The sequence below is a fragment of the Canis lupus genome, chromosome 2 (assembly GCF_003254725.2).
Source record: "Canis lupus dingo isolate Sandy chromosome 2, ASM325472v2, whole genome shotgun sequence".
Lineage (NCBI taxonomy): Eukaryota > Metazoa > Chordata > Mammalia > Carnivora > Canidae > Canis > Canis lupus.
Genome location: NC_064244.1, coordinates 58,403,736 through 58,421,238, shown reverse-complemented (window position 1 = coordinate 58,421,238; position 17,503 = coordinate 58,403,736). Strand labels below are relative to the sequence as shown.

Below are 17,503 nucleotides of genomic sequence, written 5' to 3'. Positions count from 1 at the left end.
CACAGGCAGAGGGAGAAGCAGGCTCCCCATAGGGAGTCTGATGTGGGACTCGATCCCAGGATCCTGGGATCGTGGCCTGAACTGAGGCAGACGTTCAACCACTGAGCCACCCACGGGTCCCGAGACAAGACTAGTTTAGTCCTGCTTTGGCACTGATCAGTCTGTGAATTCTACATAATACCAGCAGTTGGTAATAATGGGCCTGTGTGCCAGCTTCTCCTTGCACATTCTTTAACACTGCTGATGGCCCTGTGAGGGACAGTCATTATCCCTAATTTAAAGAGTAGAGACCCAAAAAAAAAACGAAAGAAAGAAAAATAAAGAGTGGAGACCTGGGCCCACAGAGGTCGGCAACCTGCCCACAGTCCATGCTGTTAGCAAGTAGGAGAGTCAGGGAGTGTCTGGCTCCTAACAGGTGCTCAATATATACATTTATGGAATGAATGAAGGAAAGAATGATGTCCTCTAGGGAACTGGAGCTGCTGCAGGGCTGGAAACACCCATCTCCCATCCACCTCTGGCCCTGCCCACACAGTACCTCCTGGACCACTGTTGACTGCTCCACTTAGTCCTCACTCTTGGTGGCACCCACAGAATCAGGGGCCAGGGTCTTTCCTGCAGTTCACACCCAACTTAAGCTTGATCCTTCTGTGAACAGTCAATGGGAGCTTCAACAGGGAAGAGAAGAGGTGGGGCCTCCTGCAGGACCTTCTCCTCTGCCTTTTGTTTCGGGTGCCTCCCCTCAAGCTGGCTGGCTCTTCCTGCTGGCTGGTGTTGTGACGTTTCCCACACTGGATTAGCTTGCATGTTTTCCAGGAGATTGGGTGGAACCGTCCCTGGGGAGGAAACATCAGACCTACGCCCTCGCCAGATCCAGAGCAGCCTCCCGACTGGGATCTCTGGCTTCCAGTCCCACCTGCCAGCCCAGGAAGCTCCTTCCGTTCCTTTACAGCATGTTTCCCAGCACCCCGTGTGCCTGCTGGGCGCGGGTGGGGGACCCTCTGGAAGACACGCAGAGACTGCGTACAGAAGCAGCTCTCCAGAGAGCCGGTGTGGCATGTGCTGATTCCCTCTCCGGAGTCCTGTGTTGTTCTCTGTCCCTGCAGCCAGCTCGTGTGCAACTTTCCTTGCTGCCCCCAAGCCCATACTATAGGTCCTCCTCTCGTATCTCTTGCCCATGATATTTTTCTTCTTGGTGGCATTTATTCCAATTGTAATTTAATCAATCATTTGTGAAATTGCTTATTTGATACATACCTTCTGCAGTAGGAGTCAAGCTCTCTGGTGTCTGCCAGTTGACTCTTCTGTCCCCAGCACCTGACACCGTGCCTGGTACATAGTAGCTACCCAGACAATATGGGGAAAGTGCATTAGGGGACGAGTGAATGAATGAACCAGAGACGCTTACAAACTACCTTCAAAGAAGCCTCCAAATTATTAGGAGCTAGAGATTTTAAGATAGAAGAGGGAAAATCTTTCTGTTTTGCAATTGATGTTTTTCTTGCCTGGTGTCACCCACTAACCTCCTACTTCAGGGGAGCACTACGGAAAGCAAGGAGCCTGTGGCACAATGGAGAACCTCCTGGAATTTTGTCCCTACTCCATCACAAGCTAACTGTATGCCTATAGGCAAATCTCTTCTCTGTAAGTCATAAGTTCCCACCTGGAAAATGACTATTTCTGTGTTGGCTCCAAGGAGGACCATTTCCCTATCCCAGGTAGAGGGCATCATGGCAAGAGCATGCCCCCTGGTATCAGATGGCCCCAGGGTTCATTTGACATTTAGGGAGCATCACTGGGAAACCGCTCTGCCCCTTTCATCTGCCATCCTCAGGGTGGTGGCATTTAACCTCACAGTCACAAGATGGCTGCCATGGCGCCAGTGTTCACTTTCTCACATAACCACATATAGAGGCAAGAATCCAGGGGATGGCCGGGGGAGGGACAGCCAGGGGTAGAGGAACGGTGGAGTAGGGAGGCAGAAAAGCTGTTCTCTCTTTGAACCAAGAAGGAAAACCTTTTCTCAGAGGCAGGTCCAGCCACTTCCCCCTCAGTCTTACTTGAACTGGATCACATGGTCACTCTTAGCTGCAAGGGACGCAGGGAGAGGACCTCACCATGATAAGAAGGGAATGGCTTTTGGGTGACAGACCCTTCAGTTGGCCCTTGGCAGATACCACAATATTTAGCTTTCTTGTTCTCAACACTCGCCTTATTGTCCAGAAGGAGAATACCAAGGAGGCAGGGACCAGGCCTCATGGGCTTCAGAGTCTGATGAGATCTTATATCCAGCCGAACCTAGGTGACACATGCCAGGAAATTCCTATTGATTAATGACTCTCCCCTTCTTACTCTAGACCCCTCTCCTGGCCAAAGTGGTCCCCTCTGTTAAACTTGAAGTGTCTGCCTCCCACCAAAAAGTATGTGTTGTTCTTTCAAATAACAAATGCACATTTTTTTAGTGAAACAAAACAGACATGTAAAGAGAAAAAAAAAGTCACCAAATGCCACTGCCTTAAAGTGATTATTGATGATATTTTGTTAAGCATCCAGCCCTTCTCCCCCCTACTCCCTCCACACCCCTTCCTCCTACCAGCACCATCACACACAAATGTAGTTTTATAACAATGGCTGCGCAGGACACACCAGATACTCTAAGGGTGTTTTCATGTTACAATCCTGTCCAGGCTCCATGCAGTCTGATAGGTTCTATGGAGCTCCTAATTGCTGGTGTGTGTCATTAACTCACTGTTGGATTAAAAACGCATTCTGTGAATCCAGGGAAGTCGTTTCCCACCACTGCGAGGCAGGGGTGTGGCTCCAGGGCCATCTCCCTATTGCTGACCACATCTCCCTGATGACTGGGAACTGTTGTCAGTGGTAAGGTGCTCAGCACTGACCCTCACCTACAACAGTCAGCATATGAATCCCCAGCTGCAATTAGAAACACATAACATCCCTAAGCAGCCCCCAAATCAGGAAATTCAGCCTTTCAACCCACTGTTGCTTGGCTGATGTTCATTAGGCAAATGAGTAGCTTCTCTGCTCCAGTGCCAAGAAAGCCCCCTCTCCCTGCGTCCTTCTTTCTGTGGCTGTTGCTGTGGCTATCTCCTCCTGGCAAGCAGTGGTCCTCCCATGGCTTCCTGGCTTTCCTGCCCTGTGGCCCTGGGTTATGTCCTCTCCTCAAGAAGAGAGACATGGGACAGCCAGCAAACTGCACTCCCTGCCCCACTGCCATCCTGTCACCAAATACAACAACAATAACAACAATAATAACAGCGGGACCAATTGAGTGCTTACCATGCCCAGCGCTTCTCTTTACGTAGCACAACTGGTGAGGAGGGTTGGTACTACCAGGCCCATCTCTGTGGAAAGCTGAGGGAGCTGAAACACTAGGCAGCTAAAAAAATGACTCTGCTCCATAGCTCGAGTCTGGCTCCCAAAGCACCCCCTTAATCTGGATCCCCAATGGGACTATGGTGGAGAGCAGAGAGACAGTCCCAGTGCTGGAGAAAGGGAAGTGGAGGAGGGGCATTTAGTCCAGGCTGGAGATAGTGTGAAGATTATGCATTCTAGCCACCTAGGGCCCTCGAGTTTCTGAGCCTCCAGAAACTAGGAGGAAAAGTGTGTGTTGGTGCATTCATCACAATCTCAGAAGCATCTGTGATTCAAAGGAGGAGAATGGCTACTGGGGCAGATGATCCTCTACGGTCTCTTCCAGCTCCTGAGCCTGTGGTTCTGTGACCATATAAGGCCACTGTGCCCAGGGAGTCTCACTGCAGCTGAGTGCAATCCTGTGCTGAGAGGGGGAAGCAGAGAGCAAAGAAAGCCCTTGTCCAGGCCTCCTGTAAGGTCCCTAAGGCAGCAAAGATGAGGAGCCAAGGCAGGGGAGGCAAGGGGTCCCTCCTTGTTTGCCTCTTCCTAGGAATTTCAGACTTGCTCTGGTGGGCTTGGATTCATCCCGCCCCCCTTCCATTTCTACTTGAGATCTCCTCCTTCAGTTGCATTGCCAGGTTTCCAGAGTCCAGCTGGTGGCTCCTGTCCAAAGTCAAACATTGAGGGCTACAGAGGCAGCCTTTGCCTGCTGGTTCTTCTGGTTTGGTAGCTTGGTCCACCCTTCAGAGTCCCTGAGCTTGTGGTAGGCACGATTGCAGCATCTAACCTGGCTTCCCTCTGCTACCCTGGCTCTGCAGGCGTAAGAAATCTGGTGGATTCCCACCCCAACATTCTCTCTCTCTCTCTCTCTCTCTCAGACACACACACACACAAACACACACACACACCTCTGTTAGTGAGCTCCTTGGGCAGGGGTGGGGCTTGTGTATCTGTCTAATCCTGGCTCACATAGTTATGTCCCACTTTCTCTGAGTACTGTCCAGAGCCCAGTGCTGTGCCAAATAATATGGAGAGGAAGAAGTGAGAAGGGTGAGATGTGGTACCTGGCCTCCAGGGGCTGGCAGGCTGGTGGTAAAAGTAATAGACAAGCCTAGCAGGAGATGATCTCTAATGATTGTCGTTAATCAAGGTGCAGAGCATGTTTGAGTCATGACTGTATTAATTGTAAGTGGCAGAAACACAAGTCAAATTAGCTTATGCAAAAATAAGAGGGAATTATTGGGCTCCTGTCACTCAGAAGCGTAAAGGAGGATTAGCTTCAGGTATGACTGGATCCAGTGGCTCAAATGATGTCCCTGGGACTTTATTCTACACTTGGATGAAGATCAGTTTGTAGGGCTGCTGCAGTGTGATGCCAGAGATGCCACTGTCACTAAGGTGTCGCATGCAGCTTCACTCCTGCTTTACAAATCCTGGTGTTACCTCCCCAGGACTCAGACCTCAGCTGAGACCAGACTCCCCTGGGCTGCCTCTCCAACCCCTGACCAGGGGCACCTGGCTGGCTCAGTTGGTAAAGTATGTGCCTCTCAATCTCAGGGATGCAAGCTCAAGCCCCATGTAGGGCATAGAGCCTACTTTAAAAATACATACACACATACATACACCCTGACAAGACACCTCCTTTCTTTGCCCCACACTCCTGGGCTGATATCATAGGACATGTTCTGATACTCACTTTGTGTGTGAAATCTCTGGATCTTCTGGGAGCCTGGATATAGGATGTGTAGGTTTTTATTATACTTGCTTGACAGAAGAAGAGGTGAGCCCGAGAAAGACAGAGTAATCTGCTAATGTCTTCTCAGCCTAGGAGCAGAGCATGGGTCCCCAGTACACTTCACTTTTGTACTCTGCCTCAATGCTTGGACTGGACTGGATAGAAAACTGCCTGGAGGGTCTCAGCCTGGTGCCTGGGGTGGCACAAGATAAAGAAGCTTCATGTAAGGTTTGCAGAAATGATTCAATGTGGGAGAAACTTGCTCTAGTCCTGTTAGTTTTGTAACTTGTTCAGACTGGCTTATATTAGCTTAAAATTGGGCTTCCTGTTTCAGGGTAGAATTTTAAATTGGCCTCTACCAAGAAGTAGTGCTAACACTGGAAAAGTTGGACCATACAAAACAATATATATAAAAAAAAAACAACAACAAAAAAAGATACTGTTAGTAATCCCACCACTCAGGGGAAAACACTAAAATTTTTAAGAATCAATCCTTTTAGTATTACTTTCATGCCACCTTCCTCATCTTCTTTGCCCTCCACTAGCAATGATTTGAGTCATATATCCTTAAAAGTATCACTTAAGATCTTTATTTTCTATTTCCCCATCTTATCTAGAGAGGCAGAGTAGAGCAGTGGAAGGCTGACTCCTTAGGCTCAGGAGCCAGGCAGATGTGGGCAAGCCCAGTTCTATCCCTGGGTGTCATTGGTAAAGGACTTAACCCTTCAGGTCTTGAGTTTCTTATCTACGAGGAGCTATTGTGAGGAATAAATGCCAAGTGCCTGTCACATCATAAGTATATAATAAATGGTAGCTCTGAATAGTAATACCCACATTCTAAAGTCAGAATCCCCCGAACAGAACTTCCTTCATTGGTGGTGTAAAAGAAACAAAATAGAGATGCCTAGGCAGCTCAATAGTTGAGCATCTTTCTTTGGCTCAGGGCATGATCCTGGGGTCCTGGGATCGAGTCCCATAGGAGCCTCTCTGCAGGGAGCCTGCTTCTCTGCCTGTGTCTCTACCTCTGTCTCTCTGTGTCTTTCATAAATAAATAAGTAAAATCTTAGAAAGAATGAAAGAAAGAAAGAAAGAAAGAAAGAAGAAAGAAAGAAAGAAAGAAAGAAAGAAAGAAAGAAAGAAAGAAAAAAGAAAGAAGAAAGAAAAGAAAGAAAAAGAAAAGGAAGGAAGGAAGGAAGGAAGGAAGGAAGGAAGGAAGGAAGGAAGGAAGGAAGGAAGGAAGGAAATAATAACAGCAGCTGATGTTTGAGGACTTACTATTTGTGTTAGGGTGGTATGATGAGTGATACTAATGGGTGTGAAAAATTAGAGTTCCAAACCCTAGTGGAGGCAGATCCTGAAGGCAGCCAAGGACCTAGAGAGTATTACCAGGAGAGTGGTAAGGCCTGCTGGTCCAGAACATAGAATGAGAAACTCATTGCACTGGTTTCTTGAGAGAGAGTATCATGAGGACTGACTAGTCCCAGCTGCACCTCTTAGGTTACCCAGCAAGTCCCACCCTTGGAGGGGTGTCTGGTTGTGGAGCCTGGGTAACAATTGGCTTTTTTTAAAAAAAAAAAAAAAAGATTTTATTTATTTATTCATAGAGACACAGCTAGAGAGAGAGAGAGGCAGAGATACAGGCAGAGGGAGAAGCAGGCACCACGCAGGGAGCCCGATGCGGGACTCGATCCCAGGTCTCCAGGATCACGCCCTGGGCTGCAAGCGGCGCCAAACCGCTGCGCCACCAGGGCTGCCCACAATTGGCTTTTTTATATAGCTTTTAAGTTGTCTACAATTTACAGTATATATCTTAACTTACCATGCTTTACTTTTAAGTGCTTCATTTATCAGAATTTTTCAACAGTATATTTCTATTTTAGCCCTCCCATCCTTTGTGCTATAATTGCATATGTTTTAGTTTTACATATATTATAAATATCACAATGCCTTTTTTTTTTTTTAAGCCTTTTTCCTCTCTTTGCTTTAGTTTGGATAGTTTCCATTGTGTTCAAGGTCACTAACCTTCTATGAGTTAACCCCATACTGGGAAATTTTTATCTCAAATATTGTATTTTCATCTCTAGATATCCCATTCTGTTCTTTTTTGTGTCTTCCATTCTCTACTCATTATATTCATATTTTCCTTTAATTTCTTGAAAATATTTTAAATAGGTATTTTTAAAGTCTTTACTGTTAATTATATCATCTCTGTCACTCCTGAGTCTGCTTTTGTTAACTGGTTGTGGGTCACATTGGCTTCTTTGCATAGCCAGGAATTTTGTATTGGATGCTGGATATTAAAAATATCATATTGTTGAGTGTCTGATTTTGTTGTTGTCACTGAAAGTATTGAACTTTATTCTAATTAAGTTACTTAGGGGTCAGCTTGTTTTTTTTTTTTTTTTTTTTTTTAAGGCTAATTTTTAAGCAGGGGCAGGTCTAAAGTAGCTTTAACTCTAGGGCCAGTTTCGCCCTACTGCTATGGCATGAGCCTTCTTAGGGTCTCTGCTGAGTGTCCTCAGTGTTCAGCAAGGACTCTCCACTCTGCCTAGGTCAGAACTTGCACATCTTCCAGCCTTGGATGAGCCCTGGGAAGTATTCTGCTTTTAAGCTCCCTGGTGTTTGCTCCTTGCTGAGCTCAAGCGGTCTTACCTTATTCAGCTCAAGACCCAAGAAGATGCCTATTCATGCAAAGGGAGCTTCCTTTCTCTTTGTCTCTCTAGTTTTCTCTCCTGGAATCCCAGCCACCTCAGCCTTCCTGAACTTGGATCTTTGCCTCATCAACTTAATAATTCTGCACTCTGCCTAGGCTCTCTGAGCCTGCGCTGAGGGCTGGTAAATGCCTCCAGGGGAAAGCCGAGGCCATCACAGAACTCCCCATTATTTGTTTCCCTTTGTCTCCAGGATCACAGTCCTATATGGTCTCCGAAACTGCTTGTTTCATATATTTTCTCCAATTTTCTAGTTGTTTACAGTGGGACCTAGCAACTTCTTTAAGATCCCTCTAGGGTAGTGCACCAATGATCCAGACTGGGTGTATACTCCCTCTGGAAACTTGCACAGAAATAGATGTAGGGGTAAAGAAGCCCATGAAGTCAGAAAGGTCATTCTGATCTGCTTCTTAGAGAAACCCCAGATAAAGACCTAACACCAGTATCAAGTCAGATTTTACAAAAAGAATTATTAGTGTCCATCCACTGGTGGATGGATAAATAAGATGTGGTATATCCATACAATGAATATAATTTGGCAATAAAAGGAAATGGAGTACTGAAAGTTTCTGTGACATAATGAATCTTGGGTACCCGGGTGACGGGTGGTTGAGTGTCTGCCTTTGGTGCAGGGAGTGATCCCGGAGTCCTAGGATCGAATCCTCCATCAGGCTCCCTGTGGAGAGCCTGCTTCTCCCTCTATGTCTCTGCCTCTCTTTCTGTGTCTCTCATGAATAAATAAGTAAAATCTTAAAAAAAAAAAAAAAGCATGATGAATCTTGAAACATGATGCTAAGTGAAATAAGCTAGTTATAAAAGACCACTTATTGTATGATACCATTTATTTATGTCCAGAATAGGCAAATCTATAGAAACAGAATACAGCTTTGCGGTTGCTTACTGGGCATGGGGGTGAGGAGTGACTGCTATAGGTAGTAGGTTTCTTTTGGGGGAAGGGACAAAATGTTCTAAAATTAGACTGCAAGTGATCATTGCCCAAGCCCACGAATGGACTAAAAAACTTGATTGCACACTTTAAATGGGTGGATTGTACAGAATGTGAATTATATCTCAGTAAAACTGTTTTTTAAAAAAAGAACTGTGAGCAATTTCCTTCTGTACTGAGAGTAATGAAGGGATGGAAAGCAATGGAAAGCGCTGTGGGGGGTTGGAAGAGAAGTCTCAGCTCTTAGATGGATGTATGTTCATATTGTAAGTAATATTCAACCCTGAACTGAAAAATGTGACCAGTGAGGAGTTTGCACAGTTTTCTTGGGGGAGATGGTGTCTACTGTCAGATGTTAGTCTTTGAATCCACTCACTCTTTCTTACTTGCTCCAACCATAAGAGAATTCTTGCCAAATTTTGGTTTTTTCATCTCTTCCCCGCCTTCTCTCCTGTTGGGAACCTGGTTGGCAGTGAGCACGTGTTGAGTGGCTACTATCTGCAGGGAGATGGGACATTAGGGCACGTCTGGCCTTACCCCTGAGCTCAGAGGAACCTGAGAACAGGAGGGCAGAGAGTGTCATGTGGCCTCTGGGAACTGTGATGTCAGCTTTGTCATGTCACTGTTCAGAGCCACCAGAATAAGGTTGACGTGGTAGTCAAATCCTAGCCAAGGACAGAAGAGTAGACACATGCCTTCTGTTGAGTCTTCTACTGTCAAAGATGAAGAAGATTCATTTTAAGTGAGTCCTCTTACATGTAAGCACTGTGGATTTTCTGCAAAAGAAAAATCATTACTCACTTGCAGGTTCCTGCAGGGGTCTTCATCAGTGTAATTCTACGTGGAAACTTAGGTTAAGACCATGAGCTTTGCTTAAAAATACTAACCGCTAACACTTACTGAGTGCTTACTGTGTGTTCCTCCTGTTCTAAGCATTTTCAAGTATAACTAGCACCTTGTTGCCTGATACTTCTTTTGCTATATATAAGTAGTATAAAAGACTATATTTCTTTTTGCCACTATTCTGTTTTTCTGCTTAATTCTCAGTAATTCAGGTAAACTCCTCTTTCAGATGTTATGGTACTAGTGCAGCAGCTGAGGGATTGAGCATCCAGGTTAGACACAGCCCTAGGCCAGCTGAGCCAAGAGGTTGGCCCCAGGGGTGTCACATGCCTGGTGTTCCTTGGTACCAAGTGAGGACAGTGCACTCATCAGATGTGGTGTGTGTGGTTTCTCTCTAGGATCATTCACGAAGATGGCTTCTCTGGAGAAGACGTGAAACAGTACAAGCCTGTTGTCTACAGCAACACTATCCAGTCCCTGGCAGCCATCGTCCGGGCCATGGACACTTTGGGCATTGAATATGGTGACAAGGAGAGAAAGGTAGGCCATTGTGCCCATGGGCACTGCAAGGAGAGGTCCTGTGCTCTTTATAGTGTCGACTCTCTTACAGGAACCAGAAGAGACTGTTGTCTATGAAAGAGAAGTCTAGTCACCAACCTAAACCAGTGTACCAGTCAGCCTGGCAAATCCAGTCAAACAGAGGCTTAGGTGATAAGCATACCTCCAAAGCAAAGTCACCAACAAAGACAGCAGCCACAAAATGTGGGATTTATCTTGCATGTGACAAAGGATTACTGATGTCCTAAATTGGGACTCCCACAGCACTGTACAAGTACTTGCCCTTGAGTAGTTAACTTGAGCAGAAAAAGTATTTCTCAAACCAAGCGAGCACTAACTGAGCACCATCTCCCCTTTTTAGCAGAGCTTTCCTTCCCTTCTTGGGGGAGTGGGTATCCATTTGAATTTGACTCTTTCCTCCTTTACACCAAGGGATGTGTCCCTGGTGAGTCTGAGGACCTAAGGTGCTCTCCTTCCTGCGAGAAGTTGATATCCTAGGACAGGGACTATTTTACCTCTTTTTTTTTAGGTTTTCTTTAAATTCCAGTTAGTTAACATACACTGTAATATTAACTTAAGGTGTACAGTTTAGTGATTCAGCACTTACATACAAGGGACTGTTTTTCAGTTGAGTTCCCAGGTGTTTGATAAGTGATGAATGGAATAAGTGTATAAAAGCCTGTTATTTGCAAACATTTGCATTAACTGTAAGACTAAAGCATCTACAGCTATGCTTGGCAAAGCTAAATAAAAGAGCAAGAGAAAGAAGGAAAAACATCCTTAGAGAGTTCTATCCAGAAGTAGCTCTTTGTAGGACTGTGAATCCCAGCAATCCTTTCCCTGCGTCCTGGAGGGAAGAGAAAGGGAGCACATGGGGAGGTCTTTGAGCGCCTGGGCCCTGCATTGGAGTCTTTGGATAGAGAGAATTAATCTCTGAATACTGTGTGATTCAGTTGTGCGTTCTATACATATCCTTTATATTTGCTAAAAGAATCAGCTCCCTCACAGAGGAAAACGATCCTTGCCTCTGGGTCTGATAAGTGATCTATGACAAATAGGTTTAAATGTAAAATTCAATATTTTATGCACAAAATTCTAATTCCATGGGGCAGAGTCATCCTGTCATCCTGCCTCGGCTCCTCCTCCACAGGGGGATTTGTTGACTGCGGGTGTGTCTGAGGCCAGCCTGGGCCAGAGAAGCCCGGTGCTGGCCGGAGGGCCAGGGTCCCATCCACTGCTCCTCTGGGAGGTGGAGTCCACCAGCTGATTTCACAGAGGAAGCGCTTCTGCTTCTGCCAGCCCGGGGAGGGGGGACCAGCTTCGGTTCGGTCATAGAGCCAAGGACTGTGGAAAGAGGGGCACTCCTGGTTCTTTAGTCTTATTTCCATGAAGTATAAATTGACAGCTTTCAGCGTACCAGGCAGTGTGCTGACTGCTAGGGATTCAGAAATGGACACAGTGGGAGTGGTACCCTGAGAAACCAGGCATCCAGCACATGCCTTACTCAGGTCATCAGCATTAGCCAAGATGGTTACAGGGCTCCATTCATTTTAATAATGATGGCCACAGTGGTAATAGGATCATTTACTGACCACCCCCCTCTCTGCCAAGCACTATATTAAGCATTTTACATATGTTAACTCATTTTAATGAACTCATGCTTTAAAGCCCAGAGCAGGAAACACTTGGTGTGATCTTTAGACCAGGACAGGCCACAGGCCTCTTGGCCAGAAAGTGTAAGGTACCTGATTCTGTTACCCAAATGATAGGTTCCATACAAAAGGCACATGTGTCCACAGCACATACCCTACATACTTGCACACACACATACATACACGGCCTGTGAGGTGTATGTGTGGTCACTGTCATGCCTGCCTCCTAACCAGCTTTTCCTTTCCAAAAACTTCCTGCCCTGATTAAAACCCAGAAAAGTCACTATGACTTTGGAATCCTTTTCTTCAATTCTGAAAGCACTACTTATTCCTGTGGGATTTCCCCCTCCCCCTGCCCCCTCACCCATTTGATTATCCTAAATAGAGAGGTAGTTGCTTGGGAATTGCTGAGAATAAGACATATCAAGGACTGTGCTGGGGGCCCCTGGGGCCTCTTTGGCTGTTCCTCTTCTGTGAGGTTTCCCTGTCAAGACAGTCATCGAGTAGGAGGGCAGGGAAAGTGTCAAGGCAGAGGGGATCAGGAACAGAGTGGAGACACCCAGGAGAGTCCACTGGACACAGTAGCATTGGAGCCCAGTCCTGTTACAGTGGGCTGCACCATGGCAGATGGCTGACCCATCCCCAGCAGCACAGGCTCCTCAGGCACAATCCTTCTGACTGACAAAGGCCTCCAAGCCCTGGGGCACCTCCTCCCTCTGTTAGATCACCTGTGAGGAGCAGAAAAGAGAAGTTGACCCAAGACTCAGGCCAAAGTGAGCCAGACCTCTGGGAAAGGTATTTTCTAGAAGCGCACTGGTATGGATTTGCAGTCTGGGTAGCTGAGTGTAGGGACTATAAATCAGGGTGGGGGTGTGGGGAGAGCTGTTTCAGACTGAAGTTTCCCCTGGACCTGGAAGGGTCATCAGGGATGAAACTTGGCTATGAGAAGGAGCCAGCTATGGGAGCAGAAGGGGACAAAGGTTCCAGACAAACACCAAGGCCCTGAGAGAAGAGTGAGGCTGACATGTTGGGAGAGAGAAAGCCTGAACTACACCCTGGGAGAGGGGTGAGGCCCTGGGGTACTGGACGCCTTCCAATCAGGTCTACCTACAGCCGGCCAAGTGGTGCCCAGATGCCTTGACCCCAGGGCTGGTTCTCCAATCTCTTTCCTCTCTCAGGGCCCAGGGGTGGCCCAATTGGAGGATCTGCTGTTTGGATGTTGTAGGAACTGCCCCATGCAGAGCAGACCCAAACTTGTATTTTGGCCTCAAAAGACCTCCTTCACTCTCTTGGCTTCTCCCCTAATCCATCATGAAATATCTAGAGGAAGACAGCCCCACATCCAGAGCCTACTTGGGCCAGCCAGCTTTGCAGTCTCCATACAAAGAAGCATCTAGAAGTTTCCTTGCTGTATCTCATTAAAACAGGTGTCCCTGACTTCTCCTGGCAGGTGGCTCATCACCCACCCTGGTCCCCCAGTGTAGGGAGGAGTAACTGGTTTCTCCTTCAGCCTCCCTGTGCATGAGCCTAAGCCTGAAAAAGCTGCTACACGGGGCAAGCAGCAGGGATCTCCTTACATCAGTCCACACCCCATGCCCCAGCCACACCAGGCCGCAGACCCCCTACCCAAAGACACCACACATTCCCATTCCTCCAGGTCTTGGCTCAGGCTGTATTCTCTGCCTCCAATGCCTTTCTCTCCTTCTCTTCCTTCTGATATTCCTTCTATTAAGTGACACCCAGCCTAGCTCCTTTCTCTTCCATGAAGGTTTTCTTCTCCATCTTCTTGACAACAAAACTCAGCTCAAGGCTTTCTCTCCATTGAGAGCTTACTCATGTACTGGTATGAAAATTGGTTATGTTACTCTTTTCTTAGAGCAGTGACCCTTGCACTCTAGGGTGATCAAAACCATTTGAGCAGCTAATGAAAGGAATGAGCCTCCTCTCCAGAACAATGCACACATGCACACATCTGGGAAATTTGCATACAATTTGAGGAGGCTCTGGCACTCATAAAGCCCACCAGTGGAGCCTAGAATAAGAACTCCTTCATAATTTCACAAGGCCTGTCCTTCTGCACAAGGCCTGTGTCATTCATCTTTTGGTCCCCTCCTCATTCAAACAACCTGCACTGTGCTCAGAATATAAATCTCCCAAAAAGTCCCTTGAGTGGAATGACAAGTCTAATTCCAAAAGTGTCATAGAAAAAAGTAGAAGCACCTGTAATTTATCACTAAATGAGCAGTTGTTGATTGAGTACCTACTATGGGTAGGCTTTGCACTAAGCCCTGTGTAAACATTCAGAGGTATGTGACACAGAGCCTTTAAGGGGGGGTGGGGGGAACAAACCATAAGAGAATCTTAATGATAAAGAACAAACTGAAGATTGATGGAAGGAGGTGGGGTGGGGAGGATGAGCTCAATGGGTGATGGACATTAAGGAGGGCATGTGTTGTGATGAGCACTAGGTGTTATGTGTAAGGGATGAATCATAAATTCTACTCCTGAAACTAATACTGCACTATATGTTAACTAACTAGAATTTAAATAAAAATTTGGAAAAAAAAAAAAAAAAGGAGTTGATCTCCTTGGGAAGACAGGGCTCACTAGCAGAATGCACTCAGCTAGCTGTTACTGGGGGTCAGGGAGAGCCTCTTACCAGAAGTGAGGCTGATACTGACCCTGAAGTAGGGGTGTGGCTTGACAAGGCAGATGTGGGTAAGGAAAAGGACTGGAAGCAGGAAGAACAGGAACAAAGGCAGTAGGTTGGTAGCAGCCAAATCAGATCTGATGGACAAAGGAGGCCAGGAACAGGAACAAAGGGTGAGGATATGGCAAGGTGTGGGAGAGCTAGAAGACGTAGTGAGGTCCAGAAGGTGTGCCAAGGAGTTTGTGTTTCTTCCCGTTGACAGCAGGCAGACATTGATAGATTTTTGAGCTGGGGAGGGGTGGGATGAAAATGAGCTTTTTAGGAGATTCTCATGATGGTGGTGTGGAGGTGGAGGGACTGGTGGGAGGACTGCAAGTGGGGAGGAGGGTTGGGGAGCTACAGTGAATGATACACAGGCGGAGTGTGGTTTTCTATGGGGTTGGAAAGGAAGCACAGCAATGTGATGTGTGGTGATGAGAGGCAGATGAGGGCCTGGGATGGAATGGATGGGCTATCAGGGCCGAAAGGCAAGGATCCAGAGACTGGGAGCAAGTGAACCCTCTGGAAGCAAGCAGGAGGTGGAGCTGGGCTGGGCCCAGGGTGCTATGCCTGGTGGGAGTGATCAGCAAGCAGATGGATCAGAGAACTGAAGCTTTGGGAATTAAAGGTGATGATAAGTGACTTCCGGTCAGTATGTTTCAGGGCCCGATTTAAACAACTGGCATTAATTACTTAATCCTCAAGAGTACCTGTGCAGTGGTTCGATGGTTATTCCTTACAAGTGAAGAAAATGAGGCTGAGAGGCTCAGTGACTTGCCCAAGGTTATGCAGGCACAATATATACATATATGATCTGGATCAGACCCCTAATGAAGCTATCATCCACATGGTTCAGGTCCAGAGCAGAGTTCCATTTAAATAGGCACAATCAGGCACAGCAGATCTTTAAAACAACCTCAGTCTTTATCCTAAGACTCTCTAGAAATATGAAAAGGGACCCAAAGAACAGCTCCCACTGCTTTTCTCATATATCCTTTTACATCTTCCTCTTGTCTACCCCACCCCTACTGCCTTGGGCTGCTGTCCCCCCAAAGTCTGCAGACACTCCTTCTCTGCACCTCCCCCCTTCCAGTCTGCAAGGCTTTCCCTCTCTTGGCCTGTTTCTCCTTCTCTCTCCCACCTCTTGTCTCCCTCCTCCTTCCTCTCCTCTCTGCCTGTGAGAGGTTCTCTCTCATCATCTCGCTCCATCTCTCTTTCCCCCAACCTCCTTTCTCTCACTCTCTCCCCCTCCCTCCCTCCACACACTCCTCCCCCCCACCCACTCATTATCATGTAAATTGTCTTAACCTTTGGAGCTGGGCTCTCCCCCTCCTGCTTCCTCTGTTTTCAGCCTTGGGCCTTCATCTGCATCATAAAAGTGGAGAAACTGGTCTGGTGAAACTGGCCTGAACCCAGACATTAGAAGAAAGGCTGGGGGAAAACGGACAATAACAGGATTAGAAGGTTCACTTGGACCAGTGGGGGGATGGGGAAATAGTCCCTTGTTAATAGATTTTATCACACAAATACATATGAGCAGACGTAACCTTTATGTGCATGTTTCTGGATACTCACGTGTGTAACATACATTGTAAACTAACAGGGCAGTGGGAAGAGGTAATGCCTTGAACTTGCAGGAGGCTTTGTTCAGTTGAAAATATTCTCATTTTCATTTGTTCACCATTTGTATATGTGCTTATTTCTCTCATCAAATTATAAACTCCTTGAGGACAATATAGGTCTTCAGTACAATGCCTGATACAAGTATTAGATACTGTGTTGATATCCCAGCTATTCCACCAGCTCTATGGCACTGAGGCAAACCTCCTCAGTGCTCAGTGTTTGTGTCTTTAAAATGGGCATAATCCCAATACCTTCTTCATTCATCTGCTCTAACATTAAGTGAGATAATGCTGCAACGTGCTCAGGATAGTGCCTGACGCATAGAAAGTTCTCAACACATATTAACTCTTGCTCTTTTATTTTGTTTAAAATTATTGATAAAATCTTGATGAATTATCTTCCCAGCAACTTAGTGAGGAGTGGGTACAGTTTTATCTGCATTTTGCGTGTTAGAAACAGAGGCACAAGGCACTTAATTGGCTGCACAAGGTGGTTGACCTAAACAGGACTGAAGATTGGTGCTGGTTGGCATGGCTGCCAGGTGCTCTTCTATTCCACCAAGGGGCTTCATTAGAACTGCCCCCCACCCCCGAGATAATGGCAGCTCTTTGGGGAGGCTGAATCACATTTCATACTTGGTTTCCAGAATGTCATTGGATCTCCTCTGGTAAAGGAAATATTGACATTTAAGTCACACCATGGAGCTCAGAACTCCTTTTTTTTAATCCGGGAAATATTGTGGCGCATTCACCCTGTAGTGTGCATGAATTCTGAAACGAGCAAAAACAAGACTGCTCTCCGGCCTGTGTCTGCCTGAGTTCCCCCGGGGCCTGGAGAAACCTCAGTGGTGGTTGTCAGATCTGATGGGGGTCAGGGGTGGTGACAGATAAAGGCCTAAGTGCATCCGTGCCCATACTTGAGGCCTGGAACAAGCTTCTGCTGGACAGCAGCATGCACACCTGTCACATGCTGCACACCCAGGCTCTCCAGCTACACCAGCCCAGGCCGAGTCCTGCTCTGACCTTTTGCCTGCGCAGATTGGTAGAGTTGGAAACTCCTCCGTTCGAGACCATCTAAAGTCTACTGTTCCATTTTGCAAATGCGGCAAAATAGGCCCCATCTGGCCCAAACAGGAAAGGGACTTACTCAAGGGATAATGTGGCATACCCAGGACTAGGACTCCAGGTTTCCGGAATCATGGTCACTTCTCTTTCCATCTGACCAGTCTGCCTCAGATGACCCAGCCAATGTGGGGCCTCATTTTCCTTCATTCGGTTGGTCAGTTAATAGTCTCACGAATACTTACCAAGCACTTATTTCCTGGCCGACCATGTGTAGGATGGCAGAGTTGATCCAAAGATAAAAAGATTT

General features: G+C 46.7%; 1 protein-coding gene across 2 annotated transcripts in view; it reads left to right on the top strand.

The window, feature by feature from the left end:
- GNAO1 (G protein subunit alpha o1) overlaps positions 1-17,503 on the top strand; it is a 175,316-nt gene that overhangs the window by 80,700 nt on the left and 77,113 nt on the right. For both annotated transcript variants that reach the window (XM_025447555.3, XM_025447556.3), the window contains exon 3: positions 10,009-10,150. In XM_025447555.3, the coding sequence (XP_025303340.1) occupies positions 10,009-10,150 (142 nt within the window). The remainder of the gene's footprint in view (positions 1-10,008; positions 10,151-17,503) is intronic.